Source organism: Acytostelium subglobosum, assembly GCF_000787575.1.
Source record: "Acytostelium subglobosum LB1 DNA, scaffold: scaffold14, whole genome shotgun sequence".
NCBI classification, from domain to species: Eukaryota; Evosea; class Eumycetozoa; order Acytosteliales; family Acytosteliaceae; genus Acytostelium; species Acytostelium subglobosum.
The window spans coordinates 280,461-299,757 of record NW_012236519.1 but is presented as its reverse complement, the minus strand read 5'-3'; the positions used below and the strand labels follow the sequence as shown (position 1 = coordinate 299,757).

The 19,297-nt window shown below is 46.0% G+C and overlaps 4 protein-coding genes across 4 annotated transcripts; 1 reads left to right on the top strand and 3 right to left on the bottom strand.

The window, feature by feature from the left end:
• Window positions 1-1,452: 1,452 nt before the first annotated feature.
• On the bottom strand, window positions 1,453-3,546 carry SAMD00019534_071200 (hypothetical protein; the record flags this gene model as incomplete). The annotated part of the gene is made up of 1 exon (XM_012897527.1): window positions 1,453-3,546. A coding segment is annotated over one exon (2,094 nt), but the record flags the coding sequence as incomplete, so codon positions are not given.
• Window positions 3,547-3,771: 225 nt separating this feature from the next.
• On the bottom strand, window positions 3,772-10,817 carry SAMD00019534_071190 (hypothetical protein; the record flags this gene model as incomplete). Its single annotated transcript, XM_012897526.1, has 6 exons — window positions 3,772-4,269; window positions 4,361-4,501; window positions 4,584-5,687; window positions 5,752-5,986; window positions 6,046-10,395; window positions 10,480-10,817. The coding sequence occupies 6 exons, from the start codon at window positions 10,815-10,817 to the stop codon at window positions 3,772-3,774; spliced, it is 6,666 nt and encodes a 2,221-aa protein (XP_012752980.1).
• A 1,447-nt stretch (window positions 10,818-12,264) lies between these two features.
• On the top strand, window positions 12,265-13,445 carry SAMD00019534_071180 (hypothetical protein; the record flags this gene model as incomplete). Its single annotated transcript, XM_012897525.1, has 4 exons — window positions 12,265-12,598; window positions 12,686-12,801; window positions 12,912-13,255; window positions 13,331-13,445. 4 exons carry the CDS (start codon window positions 12,265-12,267, stop codon window positions 13,443-13,445), a joined length of 909 nt encoding a protein of 302 aa, XP_012752979.1.
• A 925-nt stretch (window positions 13,446-14,370) lies between these two features.
• SAMD00019534_071170 (hypothetical protein) lies at window positions 14,371-17,863 on the bottom strand (the record flags this gene model as incomplete). Its single annotated transcript, XM_012897524.1, has 6 exons — window positions 14,371-15,935; window positions 16,039-16,561; window positions 16,638-17,108; window positions 17,172-17,363; window positions 17,432-17,512; window positions 17,594-17,863. The coding sequence occupies 6 exons, from the start codon at window positions 17,861-17,863 to the stop codon at window positions 14,371-14,373; spliced, it is 3,102 nt and encodes a 1,033-aa protein (XP_012752978.1).
• Between the last annotated feature and the right edge of the window lie 1,434 nt (window positions 17,864-19,297).

The following is a 19,297-nucleotide window of genomic DNA, read 5'->3' as shown; positions in this document are numbered from 1 at the left end:
TATCCAAGAATAGCATCTCAGTGTCTCCTTTCAATCCTGGAAGGTATTGAACAAACTGATGACGTGCCACTTTAACACATAATAGATTATTATGTTTGTAGTCAGTCCTGAAGCCATACGATGTCATTGTCCTCCCACGTGTCATGTTTGGAGGTGTCCAATCAATGTACTCTTTCCGGAATGATGAGTATGTTCTCTCATACTTTACAAGTTCAAAGTTAATGAAAAGACAATTGAAATGTAAGGTTTGGATTGGATAGGATGACAATACCCGTTGGGCCACGCAATTGATGTTGGCATGAAGGCTATCTCTATGTTTCGAAGATATTCCAACTTGCAAGGTCAATGAGGATAGAGGGCGATTGGCTGGTATCTTGATCCAATTGAGGTCGACGGTATATCCTGTTGTTGAGCATTTGAAGTATATCCACTTTAGAAGTGTCAAGTGTCTTATTGATGGAGGCAACTCATAGCATAAGTCATTCACGGTCAATGTATGAACACTTGATGGTATATTGTCAAGTGGGTGATTGAATCCAGAGCCCAAGGTCAATGATGTCAAGGATGTTGGAAGAGAGTTTTTGATAATCTGCTTCTCAAAGTTGTTGCCAAGGTTCAGTGATAGAAGTGTTGGTGGCAGGACCCTAGTCGGGATCTTCATATTAAATTGTGAGCCAAATGTCAGAGATGTAAGTGTCGTCGTCTCCAATCCTTCCAGTTGACGGATTACATAGATTTTGTCAATGATTAATGATGTGAGTGAAGGGTGCAGCCAAGGTCGTTCAACAGGGCTATTCGATTGGATATCTATTGACAGGTACGTCAACTCTGGTGGCAACACACCTTCCAATGATTGATCGTAAGTATAGCCAAATATCAAGTTCTTGAGTGAGCTTGGAAGAGTTTGGGGCTTGATAGGTTGATTATAGTATGCGCCAAACACTAGAGTCATTAGACATGGTGGCAGGTCACCAGGCCACAACTCCACATTAAATCGATCGTTAAACACCAATGTTGTAATCAATGATGGAAGTGACCAAAGGTACTTGATAGATAGGTCAAATTTCTGGTCTTTATATCTGCTTCTGTCATCATTGTCTTTGATCCAGCCATGCATGTAAGGAGCTTCAACCTGTTGTAATAACCTATTGTTCTCATTATTGATTGAACTGATCATTTGTAAAGAGAGGTGTCTGAACCTCTTGCAGCTGAGACCCAAGCACATCACATCCAAAGGAATATCCTTCAACATGTCAAACACAATGTTCATCACAATGCTAGGGATACACATCATTGATTTCCTATCATCAGAACTAATACAACTACTATTACTACTACTTCTACTCATGTCTGTGTATCTTGTTGAGTTAATGAATGAATGAATGAATGAATGAATGGTAGTGGGATGGCGACAAAGTGATCAAGTCACATGATTTTGATTCGTCGTCATCAAATGGTCACTGACTGGGTATCATTATTATTGGTATCATCAGGAATATCGATTGAATAAAAGTTGATATTATCTGGGAGATGATTGATATTTGAACTTGTACCTGTTGCTCCAGTGACTCGACACCATGCTCTCCTGCATCTGTTGTGTTCTGATTGCCCTCGGAACTCGGGTGCTGTCCTACGTATGTACACGACCATATTCATTAGCATTGTTGGAGGCGGCAGTGAGTTGGCTGAATAGAGGTTGGCGCGAAAGTTTGTCACATTGGGATAGTCGACCAACATCTGTTTGATCACTTGTTGTCTTGACCTGTTGCCAACCAGCACACCAAAGGTGAACCAGTCCAAACTGTTACTGAATGGTTCCACAATTGATTCTCCACTCTTGATTAGGTATCTTGGATGATGGCTGGGACTGTCCGGATCACTGACGCTCACGGTGAATGGTTGGATGACTAGCAGTTGTTTGAGTGATTGAGGCAACGTGTTTGGTTGCATACTGTTGAATGTGGACAAAGTCAACTTGCAGAGACTGGGTGGAAGGTTGCTCAATGGCTTGTTGAACTTTAGACCAAACTCCAGCTCAGTCAGGGTCTCTGGGAGAGAGTCTTGCGCGATCTCTTGATTGAAGTTGTTGCCAAATATCAATCGTTTAAGTGCCGTTGGTAGCCTGCCTGCTGGTATCTCCTGATTGAACACATCTCCAAACTTTAGTGAGGTCACTGATGATGTTGGCAAACAATGTCCGATGAGCGTTTCAAAGCGCCCGTCAAAGAACTCGCCCAATGTTAACTCGGTGATCGACATTGGAAGTGTCTCAACGCTGACGGGATGCAACTTTAGAGATTGGAGTGTAGGTGGCATTGATTCAATCTTGATCGAGCAGTGCACAGTCGATGTGAGTTCAAGTGATGTTATGGCAATCTGTCGTTTGAGTGTCAGTGGGTACATGAAGCATGGTCCCATCGACAATGTCTTGAGTGCCATGGGCAGTATCGCGTCAACTGGTTGATTGAACATTGTTCCAAACTTCAGCCATGTAAGTGAGTCAGGCAGGGCATTGGGTTGCAGAGGATGGTTGAAATAGAAGCCCAACTCGAGTGATTGTAGTGTTTGCGGCAGGTCTGTGGGCATGATAGGACAGTTGAACATGGTTCCAAAGCGCAGTGTACGCAGTGATAATGGAAGGCAAGAGGGCTGCAGTGGTTTGTTGTAGTAATAACCAAACTTCAATGTGATCAACGAGTTTGGAAACGTGTCTGGCTCGAGTGGGAGGTTGAACATCTCGCCCATCGTCAATGAGGTGAGCGACGTTGGCAAGGAGTGTGGCGCGATCGGTTGATTATATCTCAATGAACAATCCAATGATATGAATGAGGGCGACTCTCCAAAGGTGCCAGGCACAATCGGTTGGTCGTAGCCCGGTCCAAATGTTAATGCTGATATGTTTGGAGGCAATGAATCGTGCTTGACGTACTCATTCTCTGCGCCCGCTGTCTTGGTCAGATACACAATCTGGGAAGGCTGAAGCCGATACACCAACTCTAGCTTCAGCTGCAGCTTCACCTGCATCAGCACCTGATTGAGTACTTGCTGCTGTATCTGAATCTGTCGCTGCTGTCTCTGTTGCAGTTGCACTTGTAGCTTCACGCGGCGCAGCATATCATACACGTGATCGAGTGGCGCATCCTGCTGCTCGACCGGAGGCAATCCATTCTCCCACTGTTGTTGATGTTGTTGTTGTTGTTCCAATTGCTGATGATGCAAGTTCTGAGCGAGTAGCAGCTGTCCAATGTCAGGATGCAGTGGTTCCTGATGATGTTGTTGCTGTTGCTGTTGATATTGTTGTCGATGTTGTTCAATGCTCTCACCTACGATCATCTGTGCCGATCGAGGTTGATTGATATTATTACATAATGTACACATTATACTATATAAACGTTTAGATGTGAGTCCCAGACACAATACATCCAACGCTCCCCTCTCTCTATCATCATTATCTTTAGCATTAGGAGTGTCATTATTATTATAATCTGTTCCTCTTAACAACAATGTAAATACATTATTGATCGCATAATAAGGTATGTTATCCATGTATATGTATGTGTATGATTATGTTAATTGGATAAATGATTGAATGAACTTTGTTTGTTGAAGTGCTCAAGGTCACCTTGCGCGACACCCCTTTTGGTAACTCAGTTTCCGCGGCTACAACCCTTCCTTGTCCGGCGGAGACCCAATTTGGCAACCTAATTAGACAATGACAAAGACTTGGAGAATGAATGAGTATAATATATATACATGTATTGACAGCAGCTGTTATGACTGTGCAGTCATTGTGGAAGAAGAAGAGGAGTTGGTATGGTTGGACGACGATGGTAGTAAATTGGGATGAGTGATGGTGTAGATTATGTTGTCATCGAATGATGATGCTGACACTCCTTGAATGTGTGTATGATGATGATCGGATGTGCTGTCTGATGAAGTTAATGTATAGACGGCTATACGTTTGTCCCAACCAGATACCCACAACTCTGATGTGAACAACGATGTCTTGACAGAGACGATGAAGCTAATGGGATCGGACGAGTGCTTCTTGACAAAGTGGTGCACGCACTGCAGCGTGTCCTTGTCAAACACCAGGATGGAGCCATCCCAGCAGGGCGCGTACACCAGTCGTTCGTGCAGCGCCAGGCTCATGACGCGTGCCGTCACATTGTCGTACTTCTTCTGAGGCGCAATCTGCACGCCCGTGCTGGAACTGCCGTAGATGCTCAGCGTTCGCTCGCTCGCCACCCATATGTATCGGCCAAGCTTCTTGATCGTGTGTATCGGTCCAATGTGAGTGGTCGTGTCGCTGGCCACACATGCCGACGACGTAGCATAGTTTGGATGATCATAGACAAACAGATGTCCGCGTTTCATTGCCCATCCAGCATCGCACGCCCGATGTGACTCCCTTCACCAAGCACATCGATGTGATTGGGTAGCTGTCGAGAGTGACCGCCATTCTGTTGGCCAGTGATATAGTCTTCTTACACTTCAACTTCTAAATGATTATGTGATGGTCCAGGGTCAGGATCTATTCATACTCGCGCTAACGACTCCCCGAGTCCACTTTTGAGACTTACCGTCTTGCTAAACACCTTGATGACCTGTACATTCTTCTCTTTGCCAGTGCAGAACACAGACTTGCCATCATCAAACATTGATCCAACATTAGTCTTGATCACTTTGAGTGGCTTATAGGGTTGCTTCGGGTCGTAGACTGTGATACCATCCTGATGGTAGGCCCAAACTTGGATGTCATCGTCCACAGTGAGTGGGTTGATCTTGCTAGACTTGTACACTCGCACAATGCCCAGGATCTTGGTAGCATCGGCACTACGGTAAGATGATATGATCACCTTGGTGTGGACGTTGATAACAGTCACTGAACCATCGGCGCATCCACACCATACTTGGGGCTCCTGGCGCAGGTGCACGTACATCATGCACAAGATGGAAGATGTCAACACAGACGATAGACACTCTTTGAATGCGATCGGACTCTCCTCTTGCTGACAGAACGTGAATGATGAGCTCAAAGACTGTTTGAGTATGTTGATTCCAAGTCCTTCTTCGCCAACTCTCGATGTGTAGCTGCGTGGTGATTCCATCAGCGCCTCAGAGATTGGCGAACAGGCCAGACTTCGTGGCGTGATGAATGGTGAAATATCTGACGTCTGCGTGGCAGTCGCATCGCCGCCCGACGAGGGTGAGTCTCCGACTCCACCACCCTCCGCATCATAGATGGATCGAGAGTACTCGACCTTGGTGGACAGCGGGAATGATTGCTGCATGCTCTTTAGTGCGGTGATGATGTCGGCGAATGATGGACGCAGCTTGGGGTCGTCGTGCCAACAGTCTCGCATCAGATTGGCCATTGCCTCGGGACATGTGGCAGGTATTGTTGGTCGCAAGCCACCAATGATCTTGTCCTCGATGACGTTGTTCCATTTGAGCTCGGCAAAGAACTCCTCGAATGGCACCTCCCTCGTGATCAACTCCCAAATGACCATGCTGTACGAGTATATATCAATCTTCTCTGTGTACTGCATATTCTTGATTATCTCTGGTGCCAACCATCTCCAATTCCACACCTTCCTACCCTTGACCTCCTTGTCAATGTGGCGCACTGACAGTCCAAAGTCAGACACCTTGGCCACCAATGTATCCATTGATTGTCCTCCAATCTTATTGATTGTGTGTGAGTTAGCGATCGAGTAAGTGGCCTAAGTGAGTGGAAAAAGGACATACGAGGATGTTGGCACTCTTAAGGTCCCTGTGGATGACCATTGGCTTGCAGCTGTGTAGGAAGTTCATGCCTTGGGCAATGTCCATGGCAAGCTTTAGAATGGTGGACCATGTGAATGCATCACTGGTGTTTCGCAAGAACTTGGACAAGTCTCCGAATCGCAACAACTCTGTCACAATGCAGAAAGGGTTCATCGTGACTCCCTTGAGCGACACTATATTCTCATGATGTAGCTCACTGAATGATGCGATTGAGTGAGTAACTGATTGAATGATTGAGTGACGAATGTAGCTTACCCATTGATCTGCACCTCGTGTCTGAACTCCCTGAACTTCTCTGTGCTTGTGTCGTCCTCGTCTAGGATGAGCTTCTTGATGGCGACGTCGGATTGGTTCCAGATACCTCTATAGACTGTGGCGAACGAGCCAGAGCCGAGAGGTGGTCCAACCATCAGCTCTTCAGTGTCAATGATAGAGAATGACTTGTTGCTGTGTATCGTCACCTCAAATGCAAGCTCATTGATTCGTATGAGGTTGGTGGCATTACACAACACATGATTGTTGCCCTGTGATGCCTCCTTCTCCAGCACGTCCAATGAAAATCGTGTTGGATTGTCGCGTATACGCTGCTCGATGCAGTGGGTACAGGTGACGTATGTGTTCACGAGTCGGTCGGGGAAGTACCAGAGTATGAACGACGAGATGATCTCGATCAGATTCTTGAGCATCGTGCCATTGTGTTTGTCGCGTACCATCACCTTGAGTGTGTAGTGTGTCGAATCATACTCGATGCATGTCTGGCCAATCTCACCGCGTGCAATTCCTCCAAACACTTGGCCTCCATACTGCAACACAATACCGTTGTACCAGATCGACAGCGGGTCGAATACCTGCAGTAGCCGGATGGACAGACGCGAGAAGAAGCCCTTGGGAAGGAACTGGAACTGGAAGATGCGCTCATGGTGCACCTTGTCAAGAACGTCGGCGGCCTGGAACTCGGGCCAGAGACCGGCGGTGACCGCTGGCTTCTCCTCGCTGTATAGCATGGGCACCATGACGCTCTCAGAATCGTTGTCGCCTCCGCTGTGTATGATGTCAAAGTGCTCGAGCAGCATGGACATGGACGCGAAGCATGTGCGTGGGTATCGATCCTCCCATGCCTTGTACATCGAGCTTCGCATCAAGTAGCCATTCTGGTGCTTGAACGTGAACACGGTGGCCAGTAGCTTGGACAGCCATGCCGGGCTCAGGAAGAGCAGATCGGCCAGCTGTCCACCATTGTCTACACTTCCATTGTTGCCAGAAAGGACGTCACCACAGCGCAGGAGGTAGAGTATGGCGTCATCAACCTCATCTTTGGCCAGCCCGATCGACTTGGCAATAGAGGCGATTCGTGCTCGCGATGTTACTGGCACTGAGTTGGTGCGCTCAGCTTCGCGCGCCGTCTCAAGCAGCTGGTTCCTGAGTAGGACATAAGAGATGGGTATCTTGTTGCGGAATTGCTTCTGTTTGGCAATGTCCTGGATTGTGTATATCAGGTCACGAACATGTCTTAGACTCTTGATGTTGACCGCTACACTGTGTGCCACATTTGTGTATCGCGACAACAGTGTCTGTGACACCAACTGCGTGCGCTTGGACACGTCGTCTGTGGACGTGCCAATGATCACTACTGATGAGCCGGGTGCCTTAGCCTGTATGATCTGCATCCAATACTCAATGGTCGACTCTACTAGTAGTTGTGCTGGGTAGGTGATCACAAACACCGACTCGGGCGTGATGAAAAGAGGGTGTGTCGCCTGGAACTGCTCCACTCCACTAAAGTAGTACATCTTGTATGTCGACAGGTAGTCCATCTGGTCGGGTCGCATGAATGTCCAGTCGGCAAAGCGCACACCACACTCGGTACCCTGCACCTCGGTCGACTTGGCCAGCGGGCTGGCAAACATGCTGCTGCCACTGCTTCCGCCGAATGGACTGGTGGGTCCCGGAGTCTCATATCGGTTGACTGTTGCGCGCAAGAACATGTTGAACAGGGCGTACTTGTCGGGGTTCTCGTCACCCAAGAAGCACAACTTCAAGTCGCTGTTGATACAGTAGTCCACCTTGCTGCGCGATACCAATGACGGGTCGAGGGTAAGAGTGTTTGACAAGAAGATTGATTGTTTCCTCTCCATTGGTGCCAAGTTCAACTTGTTGTTGTTGTTGTTGATGAGGAGTGGTGAGAATGAACCTCCACCATTCGAGATCTGGAGGGGACTCCTCAGTAGGTTGCCACTGCTATTGCTGTTGCTGTTACTGATTGATGCGTTTGAGTTGGTGTGTGATTGAGTGTGGGGCGGTTGGCTTGGTCCGATCCAAGTGATTCTGAACACGTGGCGGATCGTCGCCCCTGTGCCTGCGCTGGCAATCTCGTCCTGTTGCTGCAACAACTTGTTTCTTGACAATCTCTCCTTGTTCGTAAGGTATTGGACAAGTCTGCTATTTCCACCCTGTTGTTGATGAGTCTGCGTCAATGATGACTCTTTGTTGTTGTTTGTGTTGTTCCTAGCCATGATATCAACGGTGGTAACTAGTCGTACTGGTGTCAGCACCACCTCATCGCCAACACTCAGTTGGTAGTCGGACAGTTTGCTACCCGAAGCCAACACACTGAGCAACCTGTTCATCTGCGAGACGTGAGCCAGCGTGTAGCCGTGGTGGGCGGCCGCGCCGAACCCAAGTCGACTCTGGCTCTCGACCAAGCCGAGAAGTGATCCAGTGGCGTTCTCGATTGTTGTATCGTGGTCAATAGCCGTGGTGAAGTAGTTGCCATTGAGAGTGGAGGCTAGCTCGTAGGCCTGTCGATAACCGCACTCAATGATGTCCATTGAGCCTATCTTGTTGATGGCCAATACTCGTTCGCTTGCGAGCTGTATGGGTGTCGTGCTGGTGGCAGTCTCCTCCATGTCGTAGAGGAAGAGACTAAGTCGCGCTGGGTCCAGCTGCACGATCTGCTTAAGCAGGATGTCGTTAATGATGGAAGTTGGAGTTGATTGGAGACTCGCCAGTATGATCACGGGCGTGCTATTGGTCTTTGTCGCGGGGGACACTGCTTCGCGTGGTGACAGTGTGCTCGGGCTCTCTGACACTGACGGGCACAAACACTTGAGGTAGATTGAGAACTGCTGCTGCTGTTGCGATCGCTTCTTCTGTGGACGCAAGACGAACTGGCAGTATGTCCCTACATCATACATCCACAGGGGCATGTCGAGCTCGCACCTAACCTCGCTTGGACTTCCCGCCTCGCATGTTGTGCCCAATATCTGTACTCTCTCGCCATATCGAATGCACATCTCATACTCGGATACCGATGAAGCTGAGCCAAAGACCAAGTCTGGCATCTCATTTCCACTTAACAATCGACTAACTATCGAACCAACAGTGGCAGTCATTGGCACACGGATACTCTTCAACACGACATTGGTGTCTGAGAGGAAGATGTTGAACGTGAACACCTCCTTCTGTTTGATTGGCGTGTCCAACACCTGGCAACGACGCTTGTATGATCGTCCATTGTATGTCGACTTGAGCTCGTCTGAAGCCCACTTCTTAAACTCGACGATGTTGCCCACTCCGCCATCCCTATGATCGCGCTTTGTTGATGGTGACCCAGAGATGTCCTTGGTGCTGTCCAAGTTGCCCGACCTTGATCGACTATGAGTTATGCTAACTGGTGTCATGTCGCTGCCTCCTGATCCTCCTGATCCTCCTCCTACGTTGCTCCCATTGATACTAGGCTTCATGAAGCCTCCCAAGCCAATGCCCATGGACATCGACTTGATGCCATTGATGAGCTCTTTGAATATTCCGTAGAGATAGAAGTTACGCTCGGCTTGGAAACCACCGGCGTCCTTGGACTTGCGGAAGAACTCGTCAAGCTGAACGTACTCGGTCTTGAGATAGTGGACAAAGTAGGCAAAGGCTTCGTCCTTGTTGGAGACGGGGCCACTCGTCTGTCTGTTGGCCATCAATGAGTTGATGTTTGAATAGCTTGATGTCTTTTGGAAGCGACTGCCCATAAGTGTTATAAAGTCATTGATCAAGAGTGTTGGGTCGAGTTGCTGAGTGTGGAGGTGGCGAGGTGAGTCCATCGTGCGTGATAGACTTGGACTAGGATTTGGACTGGCGCCATTGATGTCGGTGACTCCGCCATTCTCCACGATATCTGAGATGACCCTGGACAGCTCGACACACAGTCGCTTGGTGTTACTGGTGATGGGCCATGCCGCTGGCTTCAGATTGGCCAGGATAGGGCAGACGAGCTTCGTGAAGAATACACGCTTGGCTAGCTCGACATGGTATGTTTGACCGAGTGATCGTGTGTCATTCAGTAGCACCTCCATCAGATGATAGGTCTGCGGTGAGTACCTGTCCACAGACTTGTGTAGACTATTGATGATAGATGTTGCCAGTTGGAGAAGTGTATGTTCGTCATAGGCTGCGCCACCAAGTCCAATCATGGGCAATGGTGGCATGTCTCCATTCAGCTCGCCATTGGTACCATGGTTTCCTGTTGATATCGCCTGTAGTTGAGCAGTCAGTAATGTCTCTATAGTATGTGATGTATGTGTCTTGAGGTATGCTGATGCCATTCTGTTCACGACACTGATGGGAGAGGGAGAGAGGGAGGGAGGGAGTTAGATTATGGGACGGAATGGAATGATCCCAGTGGAAAAGTGAGGAACATACTTCTTATGACTCAGGAATGAGTTATCATCATCACTTATGCTACTACTGCTGTTGCTCTTCTTGATGATGACGCTGTTGGCAACACTAGGTGATGCTGATGATTGAGATGGCTCAAGTATCCTAATGTAGACACGTAGCAACTCGATAAAGTGCTCATCCAATAGAGCTATCAATGAGTAGAAGATGTCGGATGTCTTCTGTGATGATACGCCACGACATATATTGTTGATGAGTTCCAATGTGAAGTGAGGGTCCATCGTGGCAAACATACTTCTAAACATCAGTGGCTTATGGCCTGCGCCTCCACCAGCTGTGTTTGACGAAGCAATGTTGTCCATGTCTTAGGTCTGTCTGTCAGTCTAAAGAGTTGGTATATATATATATATATATATATTATGAATGTATATATATATATATATATATTATGAATGTATGAATGATGTGATGTATATATCAATCAATCAAACAATCAATCAAACAACTATCAATCAAGGAATGACTGAGCTCAATACTCCGTATATCCAAGTGAGGAGTGTCGCATCCACATCCAACCCGGGCATGGTAGTTGTGTTGTGGCCTATGTATGTATGTATGAATGTAAAGTGTGATACTGCTTCAACATATATAAATGGCTGGCCAGCCAGTAAGCTACAGGAGGGGGTGGGGAGGGACGCCTCCTCAGCCTCGCCCAAGATCCATCTGATGAAAAGGTAGTTGGTTGGCTAGGATGGAGCTGGCAGCGCGGACAATTGGGAGTGCCCAATAACAGGCTGGCTGGTCGGGTGGTTGCTCGATACCAACTTTGGATGTTGCTGTTATTGATGTTGTTGTTGATGATGTTGTTGTTGATGTTGTTGATGTTGTTGATGTTGTTGTTGAATGTGTTGATGATGATGGCAAGCAAGCCTGCCTGCCCCCACGATGCACTTGGGCGATTGGCACTTGATTAAACTGCTCTATCCATCATCGCAGTCTTTTATATGATTGCGCTAATAAGTTGTGTTTACAACGCAACAACTGAAATGGTGTTCTTCAGTTGTGGGGGGGAATGGTGATTGATGAATGGGTGTTTGATCGAGTGTGTGTTTGTGTGTTTGTGTTTGTATGATTGTTTGTGATGATTGTGTGTTGCCAAATTGATTGTTGATGGGTAGTTCCATCAAATTATAGATAGAGGCTGCAAAAGGCAAAATGGCATAGGCATGCTTGGAATAAAGTAGACCATAGATTACTCATATGACCACATAATCCTCAAAGTTAGCAAACACTTATTCCTGTATGTGTAGGGTAACAATAAATGAAGTGACATCTGATCATGATCAGATCTTATCAGATCCCCGGTTTCTGAAACAGACAGACCTGGTAATATTAAATAATTGAATGAAACCTGGATATTGATTATTCACATAGTGAGTTGTACCCTGAACTTAATAATATTCTTGAAACAATCAAACAAAGTAAATGAATGAATGAATGAATGATGAATGTTATCACTATCAATTATATATATGTATAATTTCAATGTCATGATATGACTTGCCTAATAAGGATTGAAATGATTGTCGTCGAAATTGTTCAAAAGCGAGACAATCGCACGGCTTGTCAATGATCGCTACCAAAACGTGACTTGACTGTGATTGTGTCGGACACACCCCACTGACCAGTATCAGATTGAACAACATACTATCAACAACAACTTAAACATAAGTTTAAACTTATACACATATATACATATTTCTTGAGATATATATATATTTATATAACTATTCTATTTATCTACCTATAATGGCATCGACTCAACCAACTCTAGCAGCAGCAGGATCACCTCCACCTCCCCCACCAAAGAAGCAGCCATTGTGGCACACGTTCGTGTCAGGTGGTGTCGCTGGTGTCAGTGAGATCTTGGTCATGTACCCATTGGACGTCGTCAAGACTAGAGCACAGTTGCATGTTGGTCAGGGTGGCTCAATGTTCACCGCTCTCATGCAGATGATCAAGCAGGACGGTCTCGGAATGTACAGAGGAATTCTGCCGCCTATCCTCGTCGAGGCACCCAAGCGTGCCATCAAGTTCGCCTCCAACAAGTTCTACGAGGAGAAGATCCTAGCATTCTACGGAAGTGTGTATCGTTCATTCATTCATTCGATCATTCAATCAAAAGAGAGACAGATTAACTAACAAAGTATGTCATGTCATGTTTGATCAGATGCAAGACCAACTCAGGGACAGGCTATTGGTGCTGGTGTCCTGGCAGGTATTACAGAGGCCTTTATTGTGGTCCCATTCGAGCTCGTCAAGATTAGACTGCAAGCCAAGGAGAATGTATGTTTTGGAGATCACAATCGAGCGAGCAAGCGAACGAGATGTTTGAATGATTGAATGAGCGAGCGAGAGATTGACTGACACGATGTTACATCATCGACCGACAACAGGCTGGAAAGTATAGAAACACTATGGACTGTGTCAGCAAGATTGCTCAACAAGAGGGATTGGGTGGATTCTTCAAGGGATTGGAATCGACACTCTGGAGACACGCACTCTGGAACGGTGGTTACTTTGGACTGATTCACTCTGTCAGAGCAGTGCTGCCCAAGCCACAGAACGAGCGTCAATCATTGATGAACAACTTTATTGCTGGAGGCATTGCCGGTACATTCGGAACCGTTCTCAACACCCCTGCCGATGTCGTCAAGAGCAGGATTCAAAACGCTGGCAAAACTGGAACCAAATACGTCTGGTGCATTCCATCAATGGTCACCATCATGAGGGAGGAAGGGTAAGATTCAATCAATCATTCAATCAATCAATCCTCAAGCTGATCAACTAATCCAATCACGATTGAACATTGTAGATTCATGGCACTGTACAAGGGATTCTTGCCAAAGGTACTCAGACTCGGACCTGGAGGTGGTATCCTGCTCGTTGTCAACGACTTCATTTCCAAGTTGCTCTCTGGTCAGAGATAAAGATAGTCAACTCCATCTTCATCAACAACCAAACATATCATAGTCCACAAGTACGCACCAATAATATTAATAAAAGGGAAGCAAAGAATACAAAGAAAACTAAAGCACGGGTTGATCAAAAGATCAGTTTGAATGATCAACCACAATCATTCGGCATCACATAGTGATGATATAATATTATTATATATTGATGGAGGAAATCAAAGAACATCTAATTAGATGTGTACTTCATGTTCCTCATGATCACAGAGTGATGCAAATCATTGATGACAACTTCATAGACTCATCTTATATCCGCAATCATTCAGAGGAGCAACTCATTGCACTTGGCATTCCACCTGGAGTTGCCAACAATCTATTGTTAACATACTCACCTAAAGTTGTTCGTATGTATCCATCAACGTACATTCATTCATTCATTCATTCATACCAACTCACATACCAACACGGCTATCATTAGCTCCTGTGACAAGCGCCTTTGAGTTGCGACTTGATAAATTGATAAACTCTGTGGAAGCAATCAATGAATATCTTCATCCAACAGTATGTCTTGGACTAATTGTTTGTTCGAAAGTACATTGATTGATCGATCATCATGTCCTTACTATCTATCTAGGGTTTGATACCATTCCTTCAAAGATCATTTGTTAGGATTGGTTGGAAGTGGATGTTCTTTTTCATTGGACTTGGCGTGTACACTCTTGTCACCATGATACTACCATGGCTGCGCTGGATGTTTGCTTCGAGACAGAATACGTATCGCTGGTGATCACTGATCTCAACAACATAGTCAAGTATGGAAAGATGTAGATATACACCCTCGTGCGGGCTTGCATTGTTTATTATATGTTTGCAAATGGTAGTATAGAGATGTATTGATGGGTAGTGTGCCCCCCCTGGATAGGGATTGGAATGGACAGCGGATCTACCAATAAAGGTGTCTTGCTATCCATCCATCGGGATAGTTCCTGATGAGGTACAATCTGATCTCGTTGACCGCGACCAGGAACACAGCGAATGGAAGTGGGATCAGCCAGTACTTCCAACTGATTCGCTCAGTGCCAAAGAAGCTGCTGATGCCTGGCACATTGGCAATGATCAAGGCGACGGCAATCATTGAGATGACACCAAAGTTGAACACCATGTTCCTGAAGCCATGTTGGAAGAGTGAGAGCTTTCTGGTCTTGCACGAGAGTGCAGCACCAAGTCGGACAAGCACAACTGCAACAAAGTAGGCGGTCTGGGCCTTGCGTAGGATGTGCTTTTGCTCGTCACCATTGTAGCCGTGGAAGGGTTGTGGTTTGTCGATCATGAAGTACTTGGAGCTGGTGTACCAGAGCATGTGTGGAGTGAGGCCGTAGTCCCAGTAGAACATGAGGAAGAAGTTGAGGAAGCCAGCTGCGCATTGTACAAAGCCGAGCCAAATGTAAGAGAACACGGCCAGCTTGGCAGACACCAGTCGCTCCTTCTTGACGTCTCTTGGCGGCTTGCTCATGATGTCCATCTCGGCGTACTCGTAGGCGTATGAGATTACGGGCACCAAGTCAGTGCCCAGATCGATACAGAGAATCAAGATACCAGACAGGGCGGTGGGCAACTTGAAGATGAAGAAGCAGACAAAGGGGATCAACTCTGGCACGTTCGAGGACAGAGTGTAACAGATGGACTTCTTCAACTTGTCAAAGATCATTCTGCCCTCCTCTATACCGGCGACGATCGAGGCAAAGTTGTCGTCGAGCAGAACAATGGACGCGGCCTCCTTGGCCACCTCACTTCCGGTGATGCCCATGGCGCAACCGAGGTCGGCCTTCTTGAGGGCGGGCGAGTCGTTGACACCATCTCCAGTGACGGCCACGATGTCTCCGCTGTTCTGGCATTGCTCGACGATGATGAGCTTCTGCTCTGGTGAGGTTCTGGCGAATACAACTTGCTTCTTGGCCAGTACCATGTTCCATTGCTCTTGGGTCATGTCGTCCAGTCTTGAACCTGGGATGACGACGGCCTTTGCACGCTCAAAGTCTACGTCAAAGATGTCGACGTTCTCTCTCTTGGCAATCTCGTTGATGGTCTCGTCCTCAATGATGCCTACTTGCTTGGCAATGGAGGTGGCGGTCAATGGATGGTCACCAGTGACCATCATCACACGTACACCAGCGCGCTTGCAGAGAGCGATGGCATCTGGAACACTTGGTCTGGGTGGGTCCATCAGGGTGGTCAGGCCAACAAAGGTCAGGTTGGTAGTGGGGAAGTTCTTCTCGTCCGAGTCGAATGGATAGTCCTTGTGGTACACTGCTGGATCGAGCTCCAACATGGCCAGTCCAAGAGCTCGCTCGCCCTTGCCGGCCAGGTACTCATAGGCACTTTGGAATCCTTGGCGGACGTTGTCGGATAGTGGCTCTACCTCTCCATTCATCAGGATGTTGGAGCAGATGCTGATGATCCTCTCTGGAGCACCCTTCATCAACAGGACTAACTTGTTTGTGTCTCCGTCTTGGCAGATGGTCATGTGCCACTTGTTGAGAGAGTTGAATGGGATCTCAAACACCTTGGGATGCTGCTTGCGGTACTCCTCCACTGGATCGACGTTYCTCACTGAACTTGAGGAGGGCACTCTCAGAGGCATCACCGATGCACTTCCTTTGTTGGATGGGGACATCTTCGATTGGGCCGTCCGATCGGTCAAAGACGGTCTTGCTGCAAAGGGCGGCGACCTTGTAGAGGGACTTGAAGGTCTGGCTGTCCTTGTTCATGTAGTTTGTGGTGGCACTGGGATCACACGAGTAGATGGTGTTGTCGTACCAGAGATGGACTACAGTCATGATGTTCTGGGTGAGTGTACCGGTCTTGTCGGAGGCGATTGTCTTTGTGCTGCCGAATGTTTCGACAGCCAGCAGGTTCTTGACGAGTACATTCTTCATTGCCATTCGTTTGGCTGTCAATGTGAGCGATACTGTTACAGTTGGCAACAAACCCTCTGGTACCTGAGCCACCACAACACCAATAGTGAAGATGATGACCAAGATCCACTTGACACTCGTGGCGAAACCAATCACCAACAAAGTAACACCGACACAGATGGCAACGACAGTGATGATCTTGATGAATTGCTCCAATTCCTTGTTTGATTGATTGAATGAAGATGTTAGACTCTAATCTGATTGATCTTTGATCAATGATCAGTGTACTACTTACTCTTTGCATTGGGGTTGGTTGCAACTTGGTCTTTGCGGCCAACTTGGCAATCTTTCCAATTGTTGTGTTGTCTCCAGTGGATACGACAATACCAACACAGTCACCGTCGACGGCGAGAGTACTGTAGAAGGCAAGGTTCTGGGTCTCCAATGGGTTCTCGTCGGTACATTGGGCGATCCTGCTCTGTGGCTCAGACTCACCGGTGAGCGATGAGTTGTCCACCTTGAAGTGATGTCCAAACAGGAGAATGACATCGGCTGGTACCTTGTCACCGGCTCGAATGTGCACAATGTCACCGACGACCAATCTCTCAGAGTTGAGCTCAACGAGATGTCCATCTCTCATCACCTTTGAGCTTGATGGAGCCAACTTTCTGAAGCCCTCCATCACATGAGCTGACTTGGACTCTTGCATAAATGTAAATGTACATGTTATAATTACAACTGCCCAAAGAATTATACCTAAGTATAACTATTAATTGATTGAATGTTAGTATGAATGAGTTGATTGATTGAACAAGATAGATATACATACATTATCTTGTCCAGTCTTTGGATCGATACCATAAGCAATGAATGAGAGGATACCACCAATCTCAAGCATCGCAGGGAACAAGCTAATGAACTGCTTCAAAAACTTGACCCATGCAGGAATGGGCTTTGTTGGGGTCAATGAATTGGGACCATCCCTTTCAAAAATTACTTCTGCTTCTTGTGATGTCAATCCCTATTTGTTTATAACATATATTAGTATGATGGATCTCATCAGTGCAAACATTATAGATTATAACTTACAAAACTATTCTTTGGGTCCTGGAAATTGATGTTTGTTTGGAACTTGGTAGCCAACTCCTCAATTGACAATGTATGATCATTCTAAATTGTTCAAATATTAATAAATGGTTAGTATGATTTATATGATTGATTAATTGATTTGATTATTTGATTTGTACTTACGGTCAAGTCAGAAGTGTCCAAGGGCTCCTTCTTGAGTGCCTTTTCCTCCTTTGATTCTTTTCCCTCTCTCTTGATCTTGGTCTTGATCTTATCCTTGATCCTCTTCCTCAATCTCAATCTCTTTCTAACTTTCTGCTTCTCAACATTGAAGAACAATGGAATCTGGTTGGCCTGATCTCCATCATGATGTTGTTGAGGTGTCTCCTGTCTCTCTCTTGGTGATTGTGGTGAACCTAATTCAATTGCAACTTCCTCTTGTGGTGGTGACATAATTAATTCTATTTAATTAATTACAAGGTTAGTTAGTCATATAAAGGAATAATTCCAGTTATAGATGTGTTGGAAACCTACAAGTTAAGAATACTCTTTGGTTGATCGAATCACTCCTCTAAGTACTTTAATCAAAGTTGGTGATGTTGTTGTCAGTTTCGTTTATATCTAAAGTATTATATATCCTTTGTGGCATATAATACTAAAAAATATTCCAAAGTTAAGTAGTTATTATTTATATATATTAAATTGATTGATACAAAGAATTAATTATTATTATTATTATTATTAGTGTGTGAAAGTAATAGTGTGAGTGTAGGATGTGTTTGAATTTGTATGAATGTATATGTATAAGTAAGTGTTAATTCTAGAAATGGTTGAGTGAAGGGATTGATAACTCAAAGTATGTCACTAACTTAACTTATTATTATAATATTAATTAAATTGAGAGATAATTAGGTTCTTTGTCTGGCTCTAGGGTGTGTTCAACACTTCCAAGCGTGTGTGTTAATGAGTATCCAGAACATACATACACTAACACAAAGTCACACACGCTCATAGACAGATTGTCAATCCAACCCCCACCCGACCCACACTAATGGGCACGGGCGAACCTCTAATAAGTGTCACAATCCATTGACACTTTGTGATGCGTGTGTGTGATACTTCCTTAAAAGGAGACAAAATAATTCCCACACGCATCTGACACAAGGTTCGTTTGCAGGGTGTGGGTTAGTGTGGTTGGATGGTTTGGTGTGTGTTTTCCGTTGACTTGGACATAGTATCGTATTTGTTTCATGTGTTTGAGGTGTTTGAAGGCGAGGCCTTGCAAAGATTGATGGTTTATTTGGTTGAAGACGAAGTGTTTTGAGTGTTTGTAGGTGGGGGTTGTTTGCAATTATAGAACATTGGGGTGGGGTTGAGTGACACTTCTGGTATTTGCCGAGAACTGGGAGAAGTGTCACCCAAGATGGCTGGATGGGCTCATCCTTGCACCACCCCACCCCCGACCTGTCAATCGATCATCGACCATCTTGGGCGACCTATTCAATATCAACAACATTCATCTGTAAAGTATGATACGTTCAAGAATCTCACCCCCTTCAATTGGTCAGTTCATTCAATTCATACATTATCTTCATTCATTATTTGAGCAGAATGAATGGATCGCGAACAAAGTGAGTCAGTGACGGAATAACACTTTGCCATCTGAAGTGTTCCTTTGTTGGTTGGCTTTGAAGTTTGGTGTAACCTTGGACCTGGACAAGGGTCTGTTGGTGGTGTCCAGGTCTGTAAGACCAGCAATACCCTACATTGAGGGTCGAATGCGTACAACTACGTAATTAAGATAATGATCAAGATGGATGGGATTCATTGATGATGATGATAAGATATGATATATGTTCGGACCGAACTAAACTTTGACTTCCAAAC